At 42.5% G+C, this 19,713-nt stretch overlaps 12 protein-coding genes and 1 non-coding gene across 13 annotated transcripts; 5 read left to right on the top strand and 8 right to left on the bottom strand.

Annotated features, from left to right (window-relative positions):
* Positions 1 to 11: 11 nt before the first annotated feature.
* Positions 12 to 1,660, bottom strand: V1516DRAFT_676602 (cytidylyltransferase family-domain-containing protein). Its single transcript, XM_066922449.1, has 2 exons — positions 1,627 to 1,660; positions 12 to 1,345 (listed from the first exon to the last, which is right to left on the bottom strand). The coding sequence occupies exon 2, from the start codon at positions 1,163 to 1,165 to the stop codon at positions 227 to 229; it is 939 nt and encodes a 312-aa protein (XP_066776662.1). The 5' UTR covers positions 1,166 to 1,345; positions 1,627 to 1,660; the 3' UTR covers positions 12 to 226.
* Positions 1,418 to 2,482, top strand: V1516DRAFT_676601 (uncharacterized protein). The gene has a single exon (XM_066922448.1). The coding sequence runs from the start codon at positions 1,521 to 1,523 to the stop codon at positions 2,385 to 2,387; it is 867 nt and encodes a 288-aa protein (XP_066776661.1). The 5' UTR covers positions 1,418 to 1,520; the 3' UTR covers positions 2,388 to 2,482.
* V1516DRAFT_676600 (uncharacterized protein) lies at positions 2,311 to 4,563 on the bottom strand. Its single transcript, XM_066922447.1, has one exon. The coding sequence runs from the start codon at positions 4,467 to 4,469 to the stop codon at positions 2,505 to 2,507; it is 1,965 nt and encodes a 654-aa protein (XP_066776660.1). The 5' UTR covers positions 4,470 to 4,563; the 3' UTR covers positions 2,311 to 2,504.
* Positions 4,564 to 4,732: 169 nt separating this feature from the next.
* On the top strand, positions 4,733 to 5,458 carry V1516DRAFT_676599 (transcription initiation factor IID, 31kD subunit-domain-containing protein). The gene has a single exon (XM_066922446.1). It carries the CDS (start codon positions 4,772 to 4,774, stop codon positions 5,360 to 5,362), a length of 591 nt encoding a protein of 196 aa, XP_066776659.1. The 5' UTR covers positions 4,733 to 4,771; the 3' UTR covers positions 5,363 to 5,458.
* On the bottom strand, positions 5,278 to 5,885 carry V1516DRAFT_676597 (uncharacterized protein). The gene is made up of 2 exons (XM_066922445.1): positions 5,704 to 5,885; positions 5,278 to 5,653 (listed from the first exon to the last, which is right to left on the bottom strand). The coding sequence occupies exons 1-2, from the start codon at positions 5,828 to 5,830 to the stop codon at positions 5,451 to 5,453; spliced, it is 330 nt and encodes a 109-aa protein (XP_066776658.1). The 5' UTR covers positions 5,831 to 5,885; the 3' UTR covers positions 5,278 to 5,450.
* Positions 5,886 to 5,972: 87 nt separating this feature from the next.
* Positions 5,973 to 6,966, top strand: V1516DRAFT_676595 (uncharacterized protein). The gene is made up of 2 exons (XM_066922444.1): positions 5,973 to 6,143; positions 6,192 to 6,966. The coding sequence occupies exons 1-2, from the start codon at positions 6,048 to 6,050 to the stop codon at positions 6,876 to 6,878; spliced, it is 783 nt and encodes a 260-aa protein (XP_066776657.1). The 5' UTR covers positions 5,973 to 6,047; the 3' UTR covers positions 6,879 to 6,966.
* On the bottom strand, positions 6,924 to 8,409 carry V1516DRAFT_403714 (CTLH/CRA C-terminal to lish motif domain-containing protein). The gene is made up of 3 exons (XM_066918993.1): positions 8,126 to 8,409; positions 7,939 to 8,066; positions 6,924 to 7,884 (listed from the first exon to the last, which is right to left on the bottom strand). The coding sequence occupies exons 1-3, from the start codon at positions 8,244 to 8,246 to the stop codon at positions 6,970 to 6,972; spliced, it is 1,164 nt and encodes a 387-aa protein (XP_066776656.1). The 5' UTR covers positions 8,247 to 8,409; the 3' UTR covers positions 6,924 to 6,969.
* On the top strand, positions 8,211 to 10,057 carry V1516DRAFT_638910 (RIO1 family-domain-containing protein). Its single transcript, XM_066920072.1, has 3 exons — positions 8,211 to 8,586; positions 8,650 to 8,794; positions 8,844 to 10,057. Exons 1-3 carry the CDS (start codon positions 8,524 to 8,526, stop codon positions 9,848 to 9,850), a joined length of 1,215 nt encoding a protein of 404 aa, XP_066776655.1. The 5' UTR covers positions 8,211 to 8,523; the 3' UTR covers positions 9,851 to 10,057.
* Positions 10,058 to 10,156: 99 nt separating this feature from the next.
* Positions 10,157 to 12,018, bottom strand: V1516DRAFT_664818 (uncharacterized protein; the record flags this gene model as incomplete). The annotated part of the gene is made up of 5 exons (XM_066920627.1): positions 10,157 to 10,691; positions 10,747 to 10,838; positions 10,897 to 10,986; positions 11,035 to 11,562; positions 11,629 to 12,018. The coding sequence occupies 5 exons, from the start codon at positions 12,016 to 12,018 to the stop codon at positions 10,157 to 10,159; spliced, it is 1,635 nt and encodes a 544-aa protein (XP_066776654.1).
* Positions 12,019 to 12,565: 547 nt separating this feature from the next.
* Positions 12,566 to 14,597, bottom strand: V1516DRAFT_676579 (uncharacterized protein). The gene is made up of 2 exons (XM_066922443.1): positions 14,140 to 14,597; positions 12,566 to 14,090 (listed from the first exon to the last, which is right to left on the bottom strand). The coding sequence occupies exons 1-2, from the start codon at positions 14,542 to 14,544 to the stop codon at positions 12,645 to 12,647; spliced, it is 1,851 nt and encodes a 616-aa protein (XP_066776653.1). The 5' UTR covers positions 14,545 to 14,597; the 3' UTR covers positions 12,566 to 12,644.
* A 341-nt stretch (positions 14,598 to 14,938) lies between these two features.
* V1516DRAFT_676578 (uncharacterized protein) lies at positions 14,939 to 16,427 on the top strand. Its single transcript, XM_066922442.1, has one exon. The coding sequence runs from the start codon at positions 15,011 to 15,013 to the stop codon at positions 16,226 to 16,228; it is 1,218 nt and encodes a 405-aa protein (XP_066776652.1). The 5' UTR covers positions 14,939 to 15,010; the 3' UTR covers positions 16,229 to 16,427.
* On the bottom strand, positions 16,398 to 18,572 carry V1516DRAFT_403345 (uncharacterized protein). The gene has a single exon (XM_066918991.1). The coding sequence runs from the start codon at positions 18,182 to 18,184 to the stop codon at positions 16,568 to 16,570; it is 1,617 nt and encodes a 538-aa protein (XP_066776651.1). The 5' UTR covers positions 18,185 to 18,572; the 3' UTR covers positions 16,398 to 16,567.
* Positions 18,573 to 19,369: 797 nt separating this feature from the next.
* Positions 19,370 to 19,441, bottom strand: V1516DRAFT_t49. The gene has a single exon. It is a non-coding gene; the product is annotated as a tRNA-His (tRNA).
* Between the last annotated feature and the right edge of the window lie 272 nt (positions 19,442 to 19,713).

The following is a 19,713-nucleotide window of genomic DNA, read 5'->3' as shown; positions in this document are numbered from 1 at the left end:
ATAAGATATTATAATATAGCCACATAAATATATTATCAATACAATTCCTAACAAACAGACTAATGCAATGCAAAAAACAAACGAACTGCAAATGCAAACCAGACAGTGATCTATCAGACATTAAACCTATCTCCAACATCAAAAAATTGTACGGCAAAACATAAAAAAACATAAAACAATATTCTATTCCTATCGTACAACTTGCCAATCATGCCATCATATGTAATTACTTGCGAGCAAGGCTGAATACGAAGTTCATGACAACCGCAGATATCACTGGGATCGTCAGATTGTCATCCAGTTCCCAGATATCCACGGCTTCTGAGAATGAGCCTACAAAACCGGAGATCAAACAGACGACTTCCAATGAAAGCTTACTTTGATCCGGACGATAGGCTAGAAAATCATGTAAATTCAACTCGGGAGTACCGGGAAGCATGACTCCATATAGAATATAACTTGCTACTACACCCGTAACAAATGCAGCTGAGGAGCCTGCTAATGATTTGTTCCGAACTAGTTTGGGTGTCAAGTAGCCATATGCCCTGCCAATCGAAGACGCCGCCGTATCGGCCCAGGACAGAAGCAAAACAGATAGAACGGCGATATCTTTTGGAAACACAGAAAACACAATAATCAGACCTAAAAGATACCAGACTATCCCATTGATCTTGCTGACCTCGCTCTCACGCATGAGAAACCCGAAAAACTGGATGTAGTACTTGCTAACTAGCTCGTATCGAAACCGGAGCAAGTCCAAAGAAATGATAATCGCAAATAGCGCAACCAGAACCGGAGTTACCTGAGACAGCTCCACACCAAAGTAATATAACCCAATAGATAGAAAGCCAATTGATACATGCAGAAACTTCCGCGGTATTTCATGCTTATGAATAAAATTTCGGTATCGTTGATGATAGGAAATTAAGCCCACTGGTGACCGCGACCGTGGGGTCAATGACGATTCAGTGATCGATTTAGAACTTCCAGGTACTTGGAGTAGTGAGGTGTCATCACTCAGCTTCACTGCATTTCCGTTTTCGATTCCGTTCCCGTTAGGCTTGGATTTGCCCTTTTTTTCAGGCTCCGCTGGCCTGTCTTGCTGTCCCCGCGCTCGCGGACGCGGTTTCCGGTTTTCATCCACAGAAGTCGAATTAGAAGACATTTCTAGTTATATTTTTGCCCCCTGACTAAAGCAGGTTTAAGGATGTTCAAAGCAATATTGATTGCTGGCCGGGTTGTCAATTATGTCTGTACACTTAAATCTTCGCGTTTCCTCGCGCCAACCAAAGTGGTTTCCTTGCTAGAAAAAATTGTAAAAATTTGGGTCTCCAGCAATTCAGAACTAAACCCATATTAGTTGTTGTTATTCACGTGAAAGTGAATGTTCACGTGCATCTGAGCCGTCTGGGAGAAATCGTAATAGACCTCTGGAATTTCGAGATCAGAACAATTAGAAATCGAAACCTCTGACCTGGATCGTCACTAAAGATTATTGATAGCGCAGTTCGTGAGATTTCATGACAGATATTGAAGATCAACTGTGCGAGGAGCTGCGACATCCGTCATGGGTGAATTTCGTATTTTCTTTGCTCATCGCCGTGGGAATAGTTTTGTCATATTTACCTCAACACTTTCGGATCGCTATTCGGAAGTCTTCGCGCGGTCTTTCTCCTTGGTTTTTGTTATTAGGGGCTGCTTCGAGCGCTTGTGCGCTTGCTAATGTATTGCTATTGTCCACAGATGTTTTATCTTGCTGCTCGATGATTTCAGGGGGACAATGCTTTGCTGCGTCTCTCGGCGTAATCCAGGTCTCTCTTCAGTTTGCTATGTTCTCGGTCATCGTATATTTGTTCATTGCTTTTTTCCCGCGAGATCCGCAACTTGTGTCTGATTGGCATCGTGCAGTTTATACGGTTGTTGCAGTACTTGTGCATTATATAATCACGTTTATTTTAGCGATATTATTCCACAAATTCGGAAGTGTCGCATCAGTCGAAAGCTACGCCGTGTTTTTGGGAATGCAAGGCACGGTTTTAGCTATACTTCAGTACTTGCCTCAAATATATACCACCTACAAGTTCCAACATCCTGAGTCACTTTCAATACATAGCTTATTGATGCAAGCCCCAGGTTCGTTAATATGGGCAATCACCCTTGCAATGCGGCCTGGAACCGAATGGTCAACTTGGATGCCCTATCTATCAGCTGCGGTACTCCAAGGCGTTCTTTTGTCCATGTGCTTTTACTATCTTCGGCTAGGAAGAATACAGCTGCCCTTAGATAATGATCTAGTTCCTGCAAATGATGCCAGCGACCAAGATATAGAGGAAGATGCGGAGCCGGAAGAACTTGTAATATCTTTCTTTGATGAGAATGCTCGGTAGTATTAGATTTTGCGTCATTATAATTGAATTAAATTATCGCAGCGCAAACTACATTTGGGTCATATTGTATTAAGTTTATATACTAATCCTTCATATTCTTCCGTATTGAATCCTAAATCATTCCCAAGATACACGCAACTCTCCGACAACAGTCGCCTCCAAATCAACATTTGCACATAGCTCCACAAGCGACTCTTTGGAAAGTGAGCTGAATGCGGGAGTCCGAACTATGCGACCCCAATGACGAAGACAAAATCTGGTAGCATTGTGTTGCAGGATATGTTCTTGCGCGATTCGGGCACAATCCCAAATGATGGCAGCTGTCGGTACTTCAAATCCATCTCTTAGTCGAGCAAGACAAAGATCACGAAGTCTTGGAAGTGTGTACATGTTACTTAAAACCAGTAATCGCGCAGTGGTCGGTATTGTGTCTGACGATGGAATTGTATCGGTGTAGAGAAAGTATAGCAACGAATACACGGGCGAATAAGGTTCAGGAATGTCAAGCCGCTTTTGCTCGAATTCAAGCATATGAGAGTGATAAAGTCGTTGGAAATGCGGCCACCTCGCCATGAGTATCAGAGAATGAGCATGTATTGTCCGACGATTCAAATCCACCAAGTTTTCGAAATTCCCAGAATCTCGAAGGTTAGGCGTAGTCGAGTCCATATACTCATAGTCCAATTCATCTTCCTCATCAGGAAATGTAGTAATCATGAAATCGGAAGTCGCTCGATCCCCTAGAAGTGAGGCCATGTCGGCGTTGAGGGTGCCGGATACAAACGCCTTCTGGCGGCGACTTGAAAACTCGAACGGAGAAGGATTTTGTGCAAGAGGAGTAGAGCCGAAAAATGTCAAATCAATACGAAGCACGTTACTCAAGTATTCGGACGTAGTATCGTTCTCGGTATACGAACCGATTCCAAGAAGATAAGCGATTGAGCCATCGAGAACTGTATAAAGCCAGTGCGTTTTCCCGAAAATATCACAAGACGAGTCTGCTAGAGTGCGCCAGCGCATCTCTAACATATCAAACGCCGTTATCGAGGTCTCAGAGTCGTTCAGTGCGTGGCTAGGAGCTGTAAAATCAACAATGGTAGACCCTGAAAACGCATACAAATGGATTCCAAATGCTTTGTCACCAGAGTTCGGCGTCGGCTGACGGTTATGGCCCCAGCAACTAATCTGTTTGTAGTTACTCTGATCGTCATCTCTATAAGAATCTGTATCAAAAAATGCGACGGTCCCGACGGCCGAGGTGCGCAAATCAAACCAGACGGTTTCGACTTCGCAACGGTTCTGCTCAGCGTCCAAACCGCCAACTATCCAGACTTTGTCTTCAAAGACCCGAGCAACGTGACCGTACCGATCTCTAAACATGTGGGAATCGGACCAAGTCATTGTCTCCAGATCCAGACAAAATATATCATCAAGATAATCTTCTTTGTATTTGCCGCCGCAGATATACAGACGCCGACCACATTCAGACAAACAAGCAGCATGGCGAGCCCGGCCAAGTGGTTGCGGGCCGTGAGTCTCTGGCTTCGTCCAATTTTCTTCACGGATATCGTAGATAAACAGATCATTAAGAAACTGGCCGCGGTCGTCCTCTCCGCCAAAAATCAGTAGGCGTCCGTCCTTCCAGTAGGTTGCAGTATGGCCCTGTCGACTTGACGGACTCGGTCCAGAAGGATTAATCACTTCAACACTAGTAAACGTCTTTGTGTCTACAAGTACGACAGTGCCAAACATCTGATCTGTAGACATCGTATAATCAAATCCGCCGAAGATGAAGATTTTATTGTCATCTGGACACATCTCGACAGAAGCATTTGCTGCGCACGGTGGGAAGGCGGTTTGTGGTATTAGAGCCTGCATTCGAGGAGGGCCCATAGACGGAAGTCCAGCACCGTCTAAGAATGGCTTAGATGGCGAGAGAAGTATCGTTTGGCCCTCGAGCCCAGATAGTTCTGGACTAGCAGAAACCATTCTGCAATTCTGGTCAGAACGAGAGTTTTCTAAAGGCAGGTCTAGGATTTCGGGTGACGCAAACTGGAAAACCGGCGAAATCGGTGCTGCCATCGGATCTTATAAATTTTTTCAGTTCAGTGAGGTTTCAGATCTGTTTTGGCCTGCTTTTGAACTAGTTTGATTCGTTTTTGTCAAATTTCACATCCCGCCTAGTCTTTTCCACCGAAGTATCAGATGCTTGGGAGAGTTAAGTCTCACTACCTATTCCCGACTCAGCCCCACGCGGCATATGTGGCTATGTGTGTGGCTGGCCATAAGCCTTGCTAGTACGCTTCATAAAAATCAGGGTGGAAAACATCACGATTTAAGTGATTGCAGAAACCTGCTGGTTTTATCAATTACGCTTACAAGACATGTCGACTTCAATATCTGCGGAAGATGGAATTTCAGGAGAGACCGGTAGCCAGCAGCAATTCCAGCAGCTCTCAACCCCGGCAGATAGAGCTTTGACGGAAGAGCTACCGTCGGCAACCCCCCGCGACGCCCGAGTTTTACATCTAATGCTTGCGTCTCAAGGAATTTCAAGATATCACGACAGAGTTCCCCTTCAGCTTATGGATTTTGCTTACCGATATACATCCTCGGTATTGGAGGACGCTCTTCTCTACGCTGATCATTCGCGATCGACCGCACCCTCTGCCTCCACCGCGGCAAACACAGTTCTATCTGTAGAAGATGTACGACTGGCCGTCTCGGCGCGTTTGAATTATCAGTTTAAGCCCGCTCCGCCAAAAGAGATGCTTCTCGAGCTTGCGCAGGAACGTAATCGCAGACCGCTACCACCTGTACCTTTGACCAGTGCTCATGGCTCATCGATTAGACTACCTCCGGAAAAGTACTGTCTAACCGCCAAAGATTGGGATATAGACGAGGAGTTGCGAGAGATGCCTTCGGACACTCCCGAGCCAGAGGAATCGGTAGCCAAACGGATCCGTTCGGGCTAGCATAAGGACTTGGTTGTGGCTTACTATTGAATATATACATGTATTATAGAGAAGAAATAAATAGGAAATTGTACAAATACGCTGCATTCTACCGGCCATTTTGGATACCTTCATTTTGTTCGCGTAAAATCTCCCGACGAATGGCTTGTTTCTCTTTAATAAACTCGGTCGTGAATTGGTCTCTATATTCTACACCCATGAAATGCAGCATACAATCCATCATCTCGTTCTTTTCTTTCGAGCAATACCAGCCAGCCGTGAACATCCGATCTTTCTGGCATTCTGAAAATGCTGAACTAGTCAGAAAGATACGCATATTAAATCAATTGTATATTTCTCACCAGTTAAGACAGCAGCACATTTACTTCTCGCAAACTTAGCTTGGCGATCCCCGACTTGTTGCTCTTCCTGTGGTGAAATAATCCACAGCGGCACCGGCTTATGTTTTCCAGCATGTTCATTACTCATGTTTTATCGATTTTCTTCTTTGATCTTCTTTTTGAAAGTTCCGTCTGATTCTGTTAAATGTTCGGTGGTTCCGTATCTTTTGTCTGCTCCTTCAATGTCCTCTACCATTCATACATCACGTGCGACGTATCTCCCAGCAAGATAATTTTATTCCCGCTATTTGCCAAAGGTCACCGATGTAAACCAGAATAATAGATTGTACATATAGCCAGTCGGAATGTCATCTTTAAAATTCAATGTTCAGCATAAGGAGCATAGAGAGCGAGCTCAGCCAGCAAACCGGCGGAAGTGGGGTCTTTTGGAGAAGCACAAGGTCGTAAATCTGACATAGTACTTGATAATTGATCTAACGGAAGTACAGGACTACGTCTTACGAGCACGGGATTTTCATTCGAAAGAAGCCAAGCTCAAAATTTTGCGAGAAAAGGCGTCATTGAGGAATCCAGATGAATTTTATTTTGCTATGCACAATGCCAGAACGAACGGCAAAGGATCAAAGTTGGGAAACAAAGAGACGTCTCAAATACTTTCGGCCGACCAGATGAAACTTTTGCGGTCGCAGGACGATGGGTATTTGACGACGTTGCTACAGCAGGAAAGTAAGGCTATTGAGCGTTTAAAGCAAAGATTAGCGTTTACCAATGGAGATTGGCTCTCTGAGTCAGGTCAACATGATCACGATACTTCCGATTTGGAGCACTCGGATTCATATGACGACGACGGGAAAATATCTGGACCCCGGAAATCACTTGCGAAACGCAAGAATAACAGTGTCTCACCCAAAATATTGAAGTTTGCCGATTCTACTGAACACGCGTCGGAAATTGCTCAAACTTCTGAAGGCAATCTAACTAAAGCTTCCTTCGCTCCATCGAACGAGCGAGTCGCAAAGCTACTGAAACAGCACGAACAGCGCAAAATCCAAATTGAATCTGTACTGCGTGAAGCTCAGCTACAGCGACAGCTCTTAACGAAAGGTCCTAAACGCAAAATTATCAAGAACGATGGTTCAATTGTTTACAAGTGGGCACCGCGGAGAAAGCGCTGATTTTCTGTTTCTGCATTAGGTACTGGAAAAAAATGATTCTTGTATTAAAAATAACTCCTAGAATAAACTCCAACATTCAGCCTCGGATAAATCAAAAATAAACCCGAATCGCCTCATTTGGTATGCTTTCATTCGGACAGTAAGGACATTTGAATCGCTGGTTCGGATTATTCCGACTCATCCGACTAAGACTTTCCTTTGCGATGATATGGCCACAAGGCATTTTCATTGGGGGATTCTCGTCCGTCGTCTGTTCTTTCGATACGGGGCATACAAAGATTGCATGGAACTGAAACGAATCCGGTAGTGGTGTTTCGACAGGTAGTTCATTCTCACTGCTCCATTCAGTGTGCTTTTCCTTCATGATTGTCCCCATCTTGAGTAGTGTTGGCAGCGCGATCGCACCTGCAGACGCAGTCAGATGTAAAGGAGAATCTGAGCTCAGACCCATCAATGTGCAAAACTCTTTCGTGAACGATTTCTCGGCCTCTTCCCATGCAGGAGCAGCTAGAAACAATGAGGCATATGGCGATTTTTCCAGATTCGATTTGAACAAGAACGCACACATGAGCTTGGATATCTCCGGCAGATATTTTTCTCCAAATGAAGCAAAATTCTCGCGCGCATATTGCAATGCTAGCAAGTGACCATCCACAGGCTGGCCATCGCGCTGGACCATCGTGAAATAATGTATGAATTGAAGACTGTGTAGATTAAACTCAATATTGCTACCCCACTTCAACAGCTCCGTCCGATATCGGACGGCCCAGTCGATCGCGGGTTTCAAGTTGCGACGTCGGATCTCGTGCAAAATTTCATACATCTCTTTGAAACCAGCCTCAAGAGAGGGTGCAATCTGTACATCTGCTTCTCCTGCTAATCGATCTGCAACCGTAAACTCTCCTTCTCGAATAAGATGCATGGTGATAGCTTTGTTGAGATGCTTCAAACTTGTAGTTGGAAATGCATTATTATTATAAGCAGCCTCAATATCCGTTTTGAATTTCTGGTAGCGATTAGCCAATAAAATGATCTTTACTCTTTTATTATCATATTTTACCTTATCTAGCGCCTTTCCGTATTTGCTGAGTGATCCGTAGATATCTTTCTGCGTTTTGCTTACTTTTGTTGTCCAACCTGTAACGCTATTCCTCACAATTCCCAATTGTTCACGTCGGGACAATGGAACTATAATGTTTTTATTTATTTAGCCGTGTGCTTTCGATAGACCTGTTCGTACACTATACCTGATTCGATTGTGTTCCGTGCCTTGGTTAAGGTAGCAAGAAGCTCGTCAATACCCGGAAGAAACGCCTGGAAATCTCCAGAAGACTCCAAGTGCTTAAATTCCTTGCGCACAGAATCCATATCGATCAATATCCTCGCCTTCGGTCGATCCTCCTTCAACCTGTTGCTCGTTACTTATCTTGGGGAGCCATTTCACCGATCAATAAACGATTTCTGGGATTACTTTGACTCGGCTTACACCAACAAGGCAATTGTACCATAAGAACTCCCAACGGTCCTGAATTTTCGTTCATGGTCGATTGCGATCCCAGTCTACGGGAACTTGAAAATCCACTAGTACATTTTCAAATTTTTGTGTACTAATGTCAGCTTAGAGACAGTTAATTCAAGTTAAAGCATGAGATTAAATACAGAAGCTATGCGATATTTATCGCGCGACGATTTCCGTGTTCTCACAGCCGTAAGATACTCAGACCGATTCTTTGCAGATCACGGCAAATTATACTAAATCATATATCTGTAGGCCGAAATGGGGTCAAAGAACCATGAAGTTGTTCCAACAGTTCTGATCAGTCAGATCTCGGGTTTACGAGGGGGTGCGGCAATTGGAAATTGTATTGCCGAGCTTGCGAAGACGAACCTGATAGCGAGAGTCCGGAATGCAAAATGTAAATATTTTGTTCAAGCTTACCTTGTAGTGTTATTAACTCAGTTCAGACGATGGATATCGATTAACATACGGAGGCTATGACTATCTTGCTATTCATGCATTTTCCAATCGCCGAACAATTTACTCAGTTGGGCGGCAGATTGGTGTGGGAAAGGAGTCGGATATTTTCATTGTTGCAAACGAGCACTCTCGAAGACTTGTATTAAAAATTCATCGTCTTGGCCGGATTTCATTTCGGTCTGTGAAGAATAACCGTGACTATCTTACACACGGAAGACAGTCTGCCAGTTGGATGTATCTCAGTAGACTGGCTGCGACAAAAGAATATGCGTTTATGAAGGCTCTTCACGATCACGGATTCCCTGTCCCAGAGCCTGTCGACCATTCCCGACATTGCATAGTCATGTCTTTGATCCCTGGGTTTCCTATGCGGCAACTATCTTCGCACGACCACCCTTCTTCGCTCTACTCATCGCTGATGGCGTTCATCGTTCGCCTCGCTAACTACGGCCTCATCCATTGCGACTTCAATGAATTCAATATCATGATCCTTGACGATCCGAAATCAGACGACGATCAATTTGTCGTAATCGACTTCCCGCAGTGTGTCAGCATAGACCACGTCGACGCAGAACGCTATTTCGCTCGTGACGTTGACTGCATCCGCCGATTTTTTGAGCGCAAATTGGGTTTTGTTAGCAACGATTTTCCCGTATTTGCCAAAGATGTCCATCGTGTCGGAAAGTTAGACGTAGAGGTGCAGGCCTCTGGGTTCAGTAAAAAGATCGTCAAGGAATTCGAGAAAGTCCTTGCTGAATCGAGAGAAAAGTTGGATGATGGCTCGTATCTGGCAGATTTAAATGAAGATGACGATGAAAATGAAATTGAAGATGAAGATGAAATTGAAGATGAAAGTGAAGACCTAGATCAAGATCAAGATCGAGATCAAGATGAGGATGAGAATGAGGACGAAGATGATGAAGATGAGAGTGAGAATGGCACAGAGAGTGAGAATGGCACAGACAGCGACAACGACAGACGACAAAGAAGATGAGATTGAGGACAAGAATAGAAGAGAAGTTGATGATCATAATCCAGGAGAACTTACAATGTTAAGATCTTCTCGGTAGCCGATTCAATTTATTTTAATTATAAATTACGCGATAGACCTGTCGCAATATTTAAAGCGACATTCAATACAAACATAAACCATTCCCTAGCATCTATGATCCAGATGCAAATAAAATATGATAACCATCCATACAATCATAAGCGAATAGTAATAAAAATAGTAATAAAAATTGTCCATTGTGTCCAGCTTTATCTGATACAGAAAAACTACCATTAGAGTGAAAAGAAATCACTCAGAGGATGAACTAATGTTATTGGAAACTGTTGCATTGTAATTACCTGCTACTGGACGGTTGTCTCTTCCTCCCGCAACATTTTGTGGTCCAGGAAACCCTTGCACAGAACGACTGGAGGCAGATTTCTTTGCACTCTGTCGGACCATGTTCCAGTCTGCTTGCCGATTGAACTGCAGCGCCGTGGATCCACGGTTTGCATTCTGGAAATTACTCATCCCATTACTGTTCGGGTTGTAAATCTCCAATGAAGATGAGTATGGAACACAGTCAGTTGATAATTGATACGGTGGTCCAGGTTTGAACAGCATTGCATGATTTTGAGAAAACGAGTAATCCTCAATCACCCTCTGCGCGGCCAACATATGATACTCTTGTGCTCGTGAGTTCCGTTTCTTCACTGTGACTTGCTTTAATTTTTTTTGTGCATCCGTATCACTAAACCGGACTTGAATTGGGGAACCACCTTCTCCAATGGGACGACCATTGAATTTTGAAATCACCTCTTCTGCAATCGATCGATCATCAAATCTATACTGTTAGATTTATACTCATTTCTTGCAATCATGAAATATAACTATTTTACCTTGCGAACGCCACACCTCGATTCTTTCCAAATCTATCATGAAGCACTTTCAAAGATATTATACCGTAGTCTTCGAGCAGCTGTAGAAAATCCTGATTTCAAACCTTATCAGTTATTTCTTTCCTTACTATCTACAGATGTTTTTCAAACCTCTTTCTCCCACTGCCGCGGAATATTTGAAAAGTAAACATTTGTCGACTCATCATCTTGGAGTTCTCTCAATCTGAGAGCGAAAGATTGCTGCAAATGTTAATCTAGATTCACAATGGTACATGATTCATATCATACTTTGGCAAAAGAAGTTTGATATCCATATTGCGCTAGTCCACATATACATTGAATAGCCTCATTTTCGGATTTAAACTGAGCAAATCCAAATCCTTTGCAAAGACCGGTCGCATTATCAATCATTGCCTTGGTAGTGGCCAGCTTTCCATAACGAGATACCATCATATTTAAAAGTTCGTCCGTGGTTCCAGGTGATAGGCCGCGAATATAAACGTTCGTGGTATTGCTTGGATTCTTTACGGCCTCTTCCAGAGAAAAATAACTTGCTCCACGGGGAGAAATAGCCATAGGAATTTGATATTCTGGTTTGAGATTGGATGCGTCTATTGCAAGTTCAGTCTTCTCCGTAGATTGAACCTCGACTTTAGAGGTGGAGTCGGCATGACTTGTTTCTTCAGTAGTGCTATGGTTCACGTCTATAGAAGCTAACACCGAAGGATTCTGAGCCGTAGGCTGAACTTCAAGAGATTTATTTTCCGTAATTTGAGGGCGCGAGCGAGACTGTCTATTTCCTTGATAGATACTATTCTGTGTGAGTAAGTAAGTTAGAAGATTTGAATTTGAAAACAGATATAGAATTAAGGGCTGGCATACTCGAGTATCTGAATATCTGGGTCGGTCAAATTTCTTGTGCCGATTTTGGCCGTTAAACTTTTTCGGACCCCCATTTGGATGCATATTTGCTGTGAGCATTCCAGGTTGAGACTGCGCAACGGAATAGTAGTCCATTGTTGCCAGCGGATGAGAGCCATAATTTGGATACAGAGAGTAAAAAGGTAGGGAGTACATCGGATTCGACATAGGATTGAGATGAGTCTGAGGAATCCCATAAGAAGGATGGCCATCATTAGAAACCGTAGGAGAAGGATAAGATATTGGATCTGATTGTATGCCTGAAGAGACTGCACCGGGATAGAACGGTAACGGAGGACCATAATATGGGCTTGCAATTTGTGAAGGATCAGGCACGTTAGATCCGTCCATAATGATATGGTGCAAATAACAATAGCAAGACTCTAAACAATAAACTCAGCAGTCTCTGGTAGTTATAAATAATAAATATCTGGTCTTTATAACATATATAGAGCTCTGAAGCTTATAGATCTCGGAGTACAAAGCTTCTTGAAGCGTGGTACATCGGGTCTGTGGATCACGCTATAGCTGGAACTATCATTTCGTGAGACTGCAAATATTTTAACACCTAGCATCAAATCTTTGAGTATACTATTTACTCTTAATAAATATTTTGTCCAGAATGAATATGCATGGGGTAATATGAATCTGACAGGATTTGAAAATAATCATGATGAAACGGAATCTAGTTCAGTTCGGTTTATGCGTCTTCTTCTGGTATAGAACATGTTTCTTGCTTGTCGATCATCACAAGGAGAGGGAAAGATATCTAGATATAAGTCCCTTTTATTCAGCGATAATAATTGATTACACCCGTGTTATTGTATTTAGATCAAAGTTATCTCATGCCTTTCGGTAGCGAGATTCGCTCCCAATTACTGCAGATCGTTCGTGTTACTTGAGTTTCTATGTGATTTATTCAAAAACTATTTACATGCATCATAATCAAACTACTTGTACAACCAAAGAGGCATATTCTACTTCTTCTGCTCCTTGGATTTGTAAACGCAAAATCGTTGTAAGTTTACCATGACCTCATCTGCTTTCAATCGAAGCTCAGATTCCTTGCGCTTATCGATCCGTTTCACCATTTTGCGCACCTCGGCCTGACACTCCACCAAATGTTTTAATAAGCCACCCTTAACAAAAACTACTCTATCATAGTCGTAGTCTTGATCGGCAAATATATCAAAAATTGAGTTCAACGCTTCAATAACAATTTGTGGTTCTTTGTTTGGCAAAGACAATATCTGTGTCACGAGAAAAATGGAAATTGATTTTGTAACATCTGTACGTCCTTCTTGCTGGGCCAAAACGCCGAGAAAACCAATCGCTCGCACTTGATATTCAATATAGTCGGGCTTCCCAGACACTTCGTTTACCTTGGTTATTAAATTTTGAACATCCGCATAAGTAAGTAACCCATCACCTTTAAGTTGACTTGCAAGCGCCCACAAAATTCCCATGCATGCAGTAACGGATTCGATTTCAAGATGATTAGTATCCATCAGAAAAGATACAAACCAAGGGAATGCCTCCTGAGCCTTCTTACTCCACAGTTCTGAAGTATTAGAAGTTGCATTAAGCGTCCAACAAAGATTGTTCAGTGCGTTGAAAGCATGAGATTTTAGAAACGTATAGGAGAGATATGATGTTATTTTCGGGAAAATGTTCTGTACAAACATTTGTTGAACTGGATCTCGACTAAAATCATCTATTTCACCATCTTTGTCACCAGCCACCAGTCCCTGCATTTCATCCAAATCCTCTTCACCTTCTTCATCCGACAAAACGTCAATTCCATCAGATTTATCAGACTTTTGAAGCTGAGAACCAAATTTGGAAAATGCGACAGATTCACTAATTGCAGTAATCAACTCTAGACCTACACAAACCGCCGCCAGTGAATTCTGTGCGCTAATACGTGAATCTTCTTTCTTCTCTGTATTTTTTTCGCCCTCTTCATTTTGTTCCAGCTGACAAATGCAATCGTCAATATTAATTGAATTAAAACTTTCTTGGATAGATGCAGCAATGTTCAAAATGTCAATACCAGCAGTTGGATCAAACTCCAAGATATTAAACTGAACTCCTGAAATGTAAATCTGCACAGGAATAGGCAGTGAATTATGGACATGAAAATCTGACTTTTGCAATACACTTATGTATACCTCGTTGTCTTCAGTTAGTCCATACAAGTTATCAGCAGCGACAACTCTCAAACTTTCTGGGCATTCTAGATTCTTAATGACTCTGAGATCAAACTCCGGAAGTTCTGGAAATCTCTGAGTAATTGAGTTTCGAATGTCATCTGAAACAGTTCCAAGAGACAGCAATAAAGACAAAATATTTTCCGCCAAGGTGAAAAGCAGGGTCCGTTGACCATTTGTTAGGCTCTCAAGAGCACTCAAACTCTGATCGATCTATTTCCAATAAGAAATAGCGTAGGCAAAGACAAACTGCAGAACATACCTGAACTAAATATTTCTCGATTGAAATAAGAATATTTTCCCGCCATAAAAACTTACATACATCATATCCTTCCTCCAAAGCTAGATTACGGAGAACTCCAAAAGCTTCAGCAACCACTTCTTCAGACGAATCCGTTATAGATTGCTTCAGCAAAGTATGTACCAGCTTCTCTTTTAATAACATCTCACGTACTTTGGCATTCTCAATCAGAGTAGCTATAGCGCGTGCTGCCATTGCCCGATCAGTCTGTGAAGGAGAGGCAAGCTTCTTGAGCAGTGGCATAGCATTGTCTGAATTAGCTGCTTCTACTGCTGTTTGCCTATTCCGCAACTTCGACGATCTTATGTTTCGCAAAGCTGACACTCGAACCGCTGAGTTTCTCGAAATCTTTTTGCTTTTGCCCATATTATCTGATAACTTTAAAGAATTTCTTGCAGAATTGCGTACTTTCTTTGAAGTGATACTAGCGAGCAAAAATTTGGTACTACTACTAGCAAAGTTTGGGAGTTTATGACACGAATGAAGGTATGGTCTTGTATTTACGAGAAGAAGCACGCAGCCTGAGAGAAGGCATTCAAATTTTTTAGTACATATTCGCTCAAATTGAAAGCTGTTATCAAAAACCAATTTAGTTGCGGAATCATATTATGAAGCTCTGAAATTTGCACATAGCTACAGAATAAGACTGTAATGATTCGATTGACACAAAACACATGTCCAATGTCATCACTTTGGGAGATTCGCGATTACTTAGTTAGTTAGCGGTTAGTTCGTTTGGCTGCCATTACACGTTTAACGAATACTCGATTGCGGTCTGAGCTGGCTTTCGAGAGTCAGTTTCAGAGGATTCACAAATATAAAAAAGATCAGGATGGCTAATCGGGCGGTACGAGACTATTCTACGCCAATTTTTGTCGCAGGGATGCTAATTACTGGATGCTCTAACTCTCTACTCACAAAATTTCAAGATAACCAGTGTGTAGAATTCTGTGATGGACCGCTTGAAGAGCGCCGTTACTTTGAGCAGCCAGTTGTCCAAACGTTTCAAATGTTCATCGCCGAAGCTGCATGCTGGGGATTAGTTTTTTTTGATTCAATGATGTCTACGTACCATAGTGGACCTTCACCCTCTCAGACAGATGTTGAAGAAGTCGGGGGAGCCATTGATGATCTTCAAATCACTTCAGACGCTAATATGACCCTTCTTTCGACCACAACTTCTGGGATTAAACCTGACTCACCAGCGTTGGATGGTCGCCGAGTGTTCAATTTGTCCCTTCCCGCATTTTGTGATATTTGCGGTACTACTCTGATGAATGTTGGCCTTTTCTTCACGCCGGTCAGTATCTATCAGATGACTCGAGGCTCACTTGTCTTATTTGTTGGATTGTTCAGCGTTGTATTTTTGAACCGAAGGTTAGAAGCTCGTCAATGGGGTGCTCTATTTATGGTTGTGCTTGGAGTTTTTGTCGTCGGCTTAAGTGGTGTGTTGTATGCAGACGAATCTAGCAACTCGGCTGTAGAACGGTCTCTCAGCCAAGTTGCGTTCGGAATTATCCTGATTGCTCTAGCTCAATTATTTACAGCGACGCAGTTTGTCTACGAGGAACATATCTTGACTGCATATCACCTCGACAGCATGCGGGTAGTTGGCTACGAAGGAGTTTTTGGCTTGGCGCTGACCGGCTTGATTATGATTACAGCCTACATTACCGTAGGACATAGCGCTTCGTCGCATGGAGGATATTTTGATACTCCGACGGCAGTTAAAGAAATATTCACGCATACAGGCGTCCTAGTCACCTCAGTCTTTATTATGCTCTCAATCGGCGCTTTCAATTTTTTTGGTATCAGCGTGACAAGAAAGATCAGTGCCACTAGTAGGTCGACGATTGATACATGCCGTACTCTTTGTATTTGGCTTTTATCCATAACATTTGGATGGGAGGAATTCAACTTCCTTCAGCTGCTAGGATTTTCTCTTCTTGTATATGGAACTTTGGTTTTCAATCACATCATTTCACCATACATTCTAGACCGATTCGATCCTGAAAGAGAAGGTCAAGTCAGGCTAGAAGACGAAGATTAAGTATTTCAGATTAATACGGACTATCTGACCTTTATAGCATACTTGAATATTTAGTTGAATATATTTTTCTTCGAGGGTCTGATAGTCAACCGTTGATCGTAATCATTTGATTTAAGATTGAAGTCAGCAAATCTGAATATGTATACATTTATATAGTCATTAAAACTTGCAAATTAAGATCAAGTTGGAAAGTAAAAAACAGAATCCACACCAAACACCTTATATTGCTCGTTATGAGAAAAAGCAAACATAGAAGAGAACAGAAACAATAAAAGCTTGTGTGAAACACAAATCATGACTGAGGACAAACAGCAGAAGATAGCATAAATAAGGAATCAGCTACAAATTTTCAACGGGAGTCTCTTCAGACGGCTTAATTACAGCTCCAAGATGCTCCGGTAAATCACCACATGGAATGAGACACTCCAATAACTGGCGAGCAGTACTGTGGAATGAAGCAGACTCTTGATCGGCAACGCCGTAGTTGACCATGATAACATCATCAAGCCAACCATGGAAAAAATCTGAAGCAATTGGATTACTGTATTGTAGAGGCATTTTGTGAATCATTTGGTCAACATCTGCTATTTGAGCCCATGCCATTGGAGCATCAGGATCTGATGATCCTTTTTTGGCAGTTGTGGGCTTCTCTTCTCTTCTCTCAATCAGCTTTTGACTTGCCCCAACGATAGACCGTTTAGCTTTTCTTCTCTTCATCGATGCACTATCATTTTCGGCAAATTTAGCCTCGTACTCTTTCCACGAGGGCCGTGTTCGTTTTGAGAAATCCCACGCAAGGCTTACTGCAAAAATAAAATTATTTGAATTGACTCCAGTAAATACCAAATGTCTAGACCTAGCCAAAATATTGAAAGGAGGATTTGGATTCATGACAATAAGGTATCGACGATACAAGACATCTGGATACTTTGGAGATTCGTATTTGTTATGAACTATAGCAATAAGCACAGTATTCTCTTCCGTTGGAATACAGGGGAAAGCGCAGAGCGTAACTCGAAGCGCAGTTGTGGCTTGATGAGCATGAACATTTTCCTCTGTAAGGTCTGCAATACAATTCGACTTTCCGTCGGCAACATTTAGCACTGGACGTTCAACGGATGAAATAACTTGTTTTGGTGATAGATCGTGAGCAACATACGCTTCATTATTGAGATCGAAATACATTATGAAATTCTTGTCGATCTCAGACAACGGAAGAGGACGGGTAAGCTCCGTGTATGTTGGATAACGAATAGGTACATTCTCAATGTGTAACATTTCACCTAGTTCAGGAATCAGCGCACGCAGATCGATCACATATTGCCCAAGGCAAATAACATGAGAGTTGGTGCCGATCAGCATTAATGGCTCACCAAAAGGTGAATAAAACACTCGAGGATCGGTGAGACCCTGATCGAGCGCAAGAAATGGAATTCTAACGCAAGTACCGGGTTTATTCTGAAAACGAGGGGCAGCTAGATATTGAACTTTTGATTCACACTCGATGTAATGTTTTTTAGTGATTGGCCGTCTCTTCCATACCATTGTACACCATGCAACTTTATGCACATGGCCAACTCCAAAGCGAGCAAAGCCTACGTAAGGAAACGGAGACCCTGCAGGAGTAGCGAGGAGACTGGGATTGAAGTAATGTCCTTCGGCAAATACAATGCGAGATCCCGAAAGGTCATAGTGAAGAGAACCCGGCACAATGATCGAATCGTCAGAGAGCATCACAGAGGGCATGTCACAAGTGCCGATTTTGTAAAGAGTATTAGAAACAGCTCCGTGCGCCTCGTGGACTTCATCGAGGGAGGGTGCTGCTAAAATCGAATTTTGATTTATCTTCTTAGCTGAATGATGTGTCGAGGTGATAGCTAGTAATATGACAGTAAGAAGAAAGAGAGTCAAGATGGCGGTGGGCGCCTTTCGAATAGTGATCCCCGGTATAGCCATTGTCAAAAACTTCTCTGCAATTATTGCAAAATAGTATCGATCTCAAATATCCTGCTTCTTTTGAAGGAATAAGGGGGAGCACCCAATGATGAAACGACTGTAGGTGAGAAAGCTCTCGGTTCAAGATAATCAGAAAAATTCAGAACTCTTGATTGAGCAGGTAAATCTAAGTAGACCTAAACTATGCTAATTGCTTCAATTCTCGACAACTTCCAGTCCAATTTTTTGTTGAGGAACACGGAAATAATCAATCTGCGCGCAAGAGTCTAAAGCAGAACCGTAGACAAGATCTTGCGGCCAATGACTTCCTCGAGCCTAATATAAAAGCTCAGCACGAAGAAAAGAGTGCTGGCTGCAAAGTGTTCAGGAGGCAGCAAACAGGCTTTTATGCCCCTGCGCTAGTCCTGAAACGGATATGGCAAGTCACTCGCAAGCAATTAAAAGCTGCAAAAGTTCTATCTCGAGATTAGAATATAGCTAGTTCAAATCTATGCTCTCGCTAGCCCTGGTATCATGACACTAAATGTTGATTCACGCGAACAAGGTCGAGGTCTTAGCAAGTAGTATCAAAATCTTGCCGGTAGTTCTCAGATCACTTTTCTAACCGTTTGGTCGCTTCCAGGACTGTATGGCTGGGCTGCGGCTCTTGAAACCACTGTGCAGGCGGTCCAGCAGTCTCCGTACGGTGGGGTTAGGCTTACCAGGTCCCGGTAATCGGGCGCGATTGGAAGTGTTCAATTACAGACGCACTAGCATCAATACGATAGATATAAGGATTATGCACACAAATTGGCTTGCATCCTCGTTCCTGCTTCCGGACTATATATAAATATATATATCTTGATTTTTAATGGGGCTTGTATGAAGGATATAATGCGATGTCTGAACTCCCTCACATTGATCAATGCAGGACTCGAGGATTGGTGATTCTTCTTACGGTCATGTGCCATTAAACATGAACTGTTCGACGAACAAGACAATTCGGAGATGAAGTCCATTACGTGACCCGATTTTTCGAGTATTATTGTATAGCACAATAAATTTGCTTTATGTCAAAAGAAAATTAAAATAATAACTGAAGGAGCTCAAGGGACAGCCAGCTTTTGAAAGCTCAACACTATACCGTAATCTCTCTGGCAACAAACTCACAAAAAAAAACACCGTCCAAGGCAACCTATTTATGGTTGCCGTTGCCCAGAATCGAACTGAGGTCTCTTCGGCCACAACGAAGTGTACTGACCACTATACTACAACGGCCAAATTTAGTCAAGATTTGTCATCAGGAAGTACTTAAAGGAAAAGACAAAGAATTCAATATTTTTGACCTTATTAATGAGATATTTTTCCGAACCGAAACCTGTGATTTACGAACAGAAGCGCAAGAGGAAGATGCTGGGAAAAAATGTGCACCAGAGTTTGCTCTGAATAGGAGTGATTTACGGAGACAATGAATCAAGTACTTATGATTCAAGAACTATAGCTTTCTACCTCCACCCTTTTAGAAGTTTTGTTTGCATTCTCTCCGCATC

The sequence above is a fragment of the Lipomyces oligophaga genome (assembly GCF_038497815.1).
Source record: "Lipomyces oligophaga strain CBS 7107 unplaced genomic scaffold V1516scaffold_5, whole genome shotgun sequence".
NCBI lineage: Eukaryota > Fungi > Ascomycota > Lipomycetes > Lipomycetales > Lipomycetaceae > Lipomyces > [Lipomyces] oligophaga.
The sequence above is the reverse complement of the archived record's forward strand: the minus strand, read 5'-3'. Positions and strand labels throughout refer to the sequence as shown.

Bases quoted from the DNA above. Each gene is read 5' to 3' on its own strand.
- V1516DRAFT_676602 (XM_066922449.1), bottom strand. From the start codon at position 1,165: ATGTCTTCTAATTCGACTTCTGTGGATGAAAACCGGAAACCGCGTCCG.
- V1516DRAFT_676601 (XM_066922448.1), top strand. From the start codon at position 1,521: ATGACAGATATTGAAGATCAACTGTGCGAGGAGCTGCGACATCCGTCA.
- V1516DRAFT_676600 (XM_066922447.1), bottom strand. From the start codon at position 4,469: ATGGCAGCACCGATTTCGCCGGTTTTCCAGTTTGCGTCACCCGAAATC.
- V1516DRAFT_676599 (XM_066922446.1), top strand. From the start codon at position 4,772: ATGTCGACTTCAATATCTGCGGAAGATGGAATTTCAGGAGAGACCGGT.
- V1516DRAFT_676597 (XM_066922445.1), bottom strand. From the start codon at position 5,830: ATGAGTAATGAACATGCTGGAAAACATAAGCCGGTGCCGCTGTGGATT. The intron at 5,654-5,703 runs GTGAGAAATATA...TGACTAGTTCAG, and splicing joins ATGTGCTGCTGTCTTAACTG to CATTTTCAGAATGCCAGAAA.
- V1516DRAFT_676595 (XM_066922444.1), top strand. From the start codon at position 6,048: ATGTCATCTTTAAAATTCAATGTTCAGCATAAGGAGCATAGAGAGCGA. The intron at 6,144-6,191 runs GTCGTAAATCTG...ACGGAAGTACAG, and splicing joins GTCTTTTGGAGAAGCACAAG to GACTACGTCTTACGAGCACG.
- V1516DRAFT_403714 (XM_066918993.1), bottom strand. From the start codon at position 8,246: ATGGATTCTGTGCGCAAGGAATTTAAGCACTTGGAGTCTTCTGGAGAT. The intron at 8,067-8,125 runs GTATAGTGTACG...AAAACATTATAG, and splicing joins ACGGAACACAATCGAATCAG to TTCCATTGTCCCGACGTGAA. The intron at 7,885-7,938 runs GTAAAATATGAT...AATCGCTACCAG, and splicing joins ACGGAAAGGCGCTAGATAAG to AAATTCAAAACGGATATTGA.
- V1516DRAFT_638910 (XM_066920072.1), top strand. From the start codon at position 8,524: ATGAGATTAAATACAGAAGCTATGCGATATTTATCGCGCGACGATTTC. The intron at 8,587-8,649 runs GTAAGATACTCA...ATATATCTGTAG, and splicing joins ATTTCCGTGTTCTCACAGCC to GCCGAAATGGGGTCAAAGAA. The intron at 8,795-8,843 runs GTAAATATTTTG...AACTCAGTTCAG, and splicing joins GAGAGTCCGGAATGCAAAAT to ACGATGGATATCGATTAACA.
- V1516DRAFT_676579 (XM_066922443.1), bottom strand. From the start codon at position 14,544: ATGGGCAAAAGCAAAAAGATTTCGAGAAACTCAGCGGTTCGAGTGTCA. The intron at 14,091-14,139 runs GTATGTTCTGCA...TATTGGAAATAG, and splicing joins TCGAGAAATATTTAGTTCAG to ATCGATCAGAGTTTGAGTGC.
- V1516DRAFT_676578 (XM_066922442.1), top strand. From the start codon at position 15,011: ATGGCTAATCGGGCGGTACGAGACTATTCTACGCCAATTTTTGTCGCA.
- V1516DRAFT_403345 (XM_066918991.1), bottom strand. From the start codon at position 18,184: ATGGCTATACCGGGGATCACTATTCGAAAGGCGCCCACCGCCATCTTG.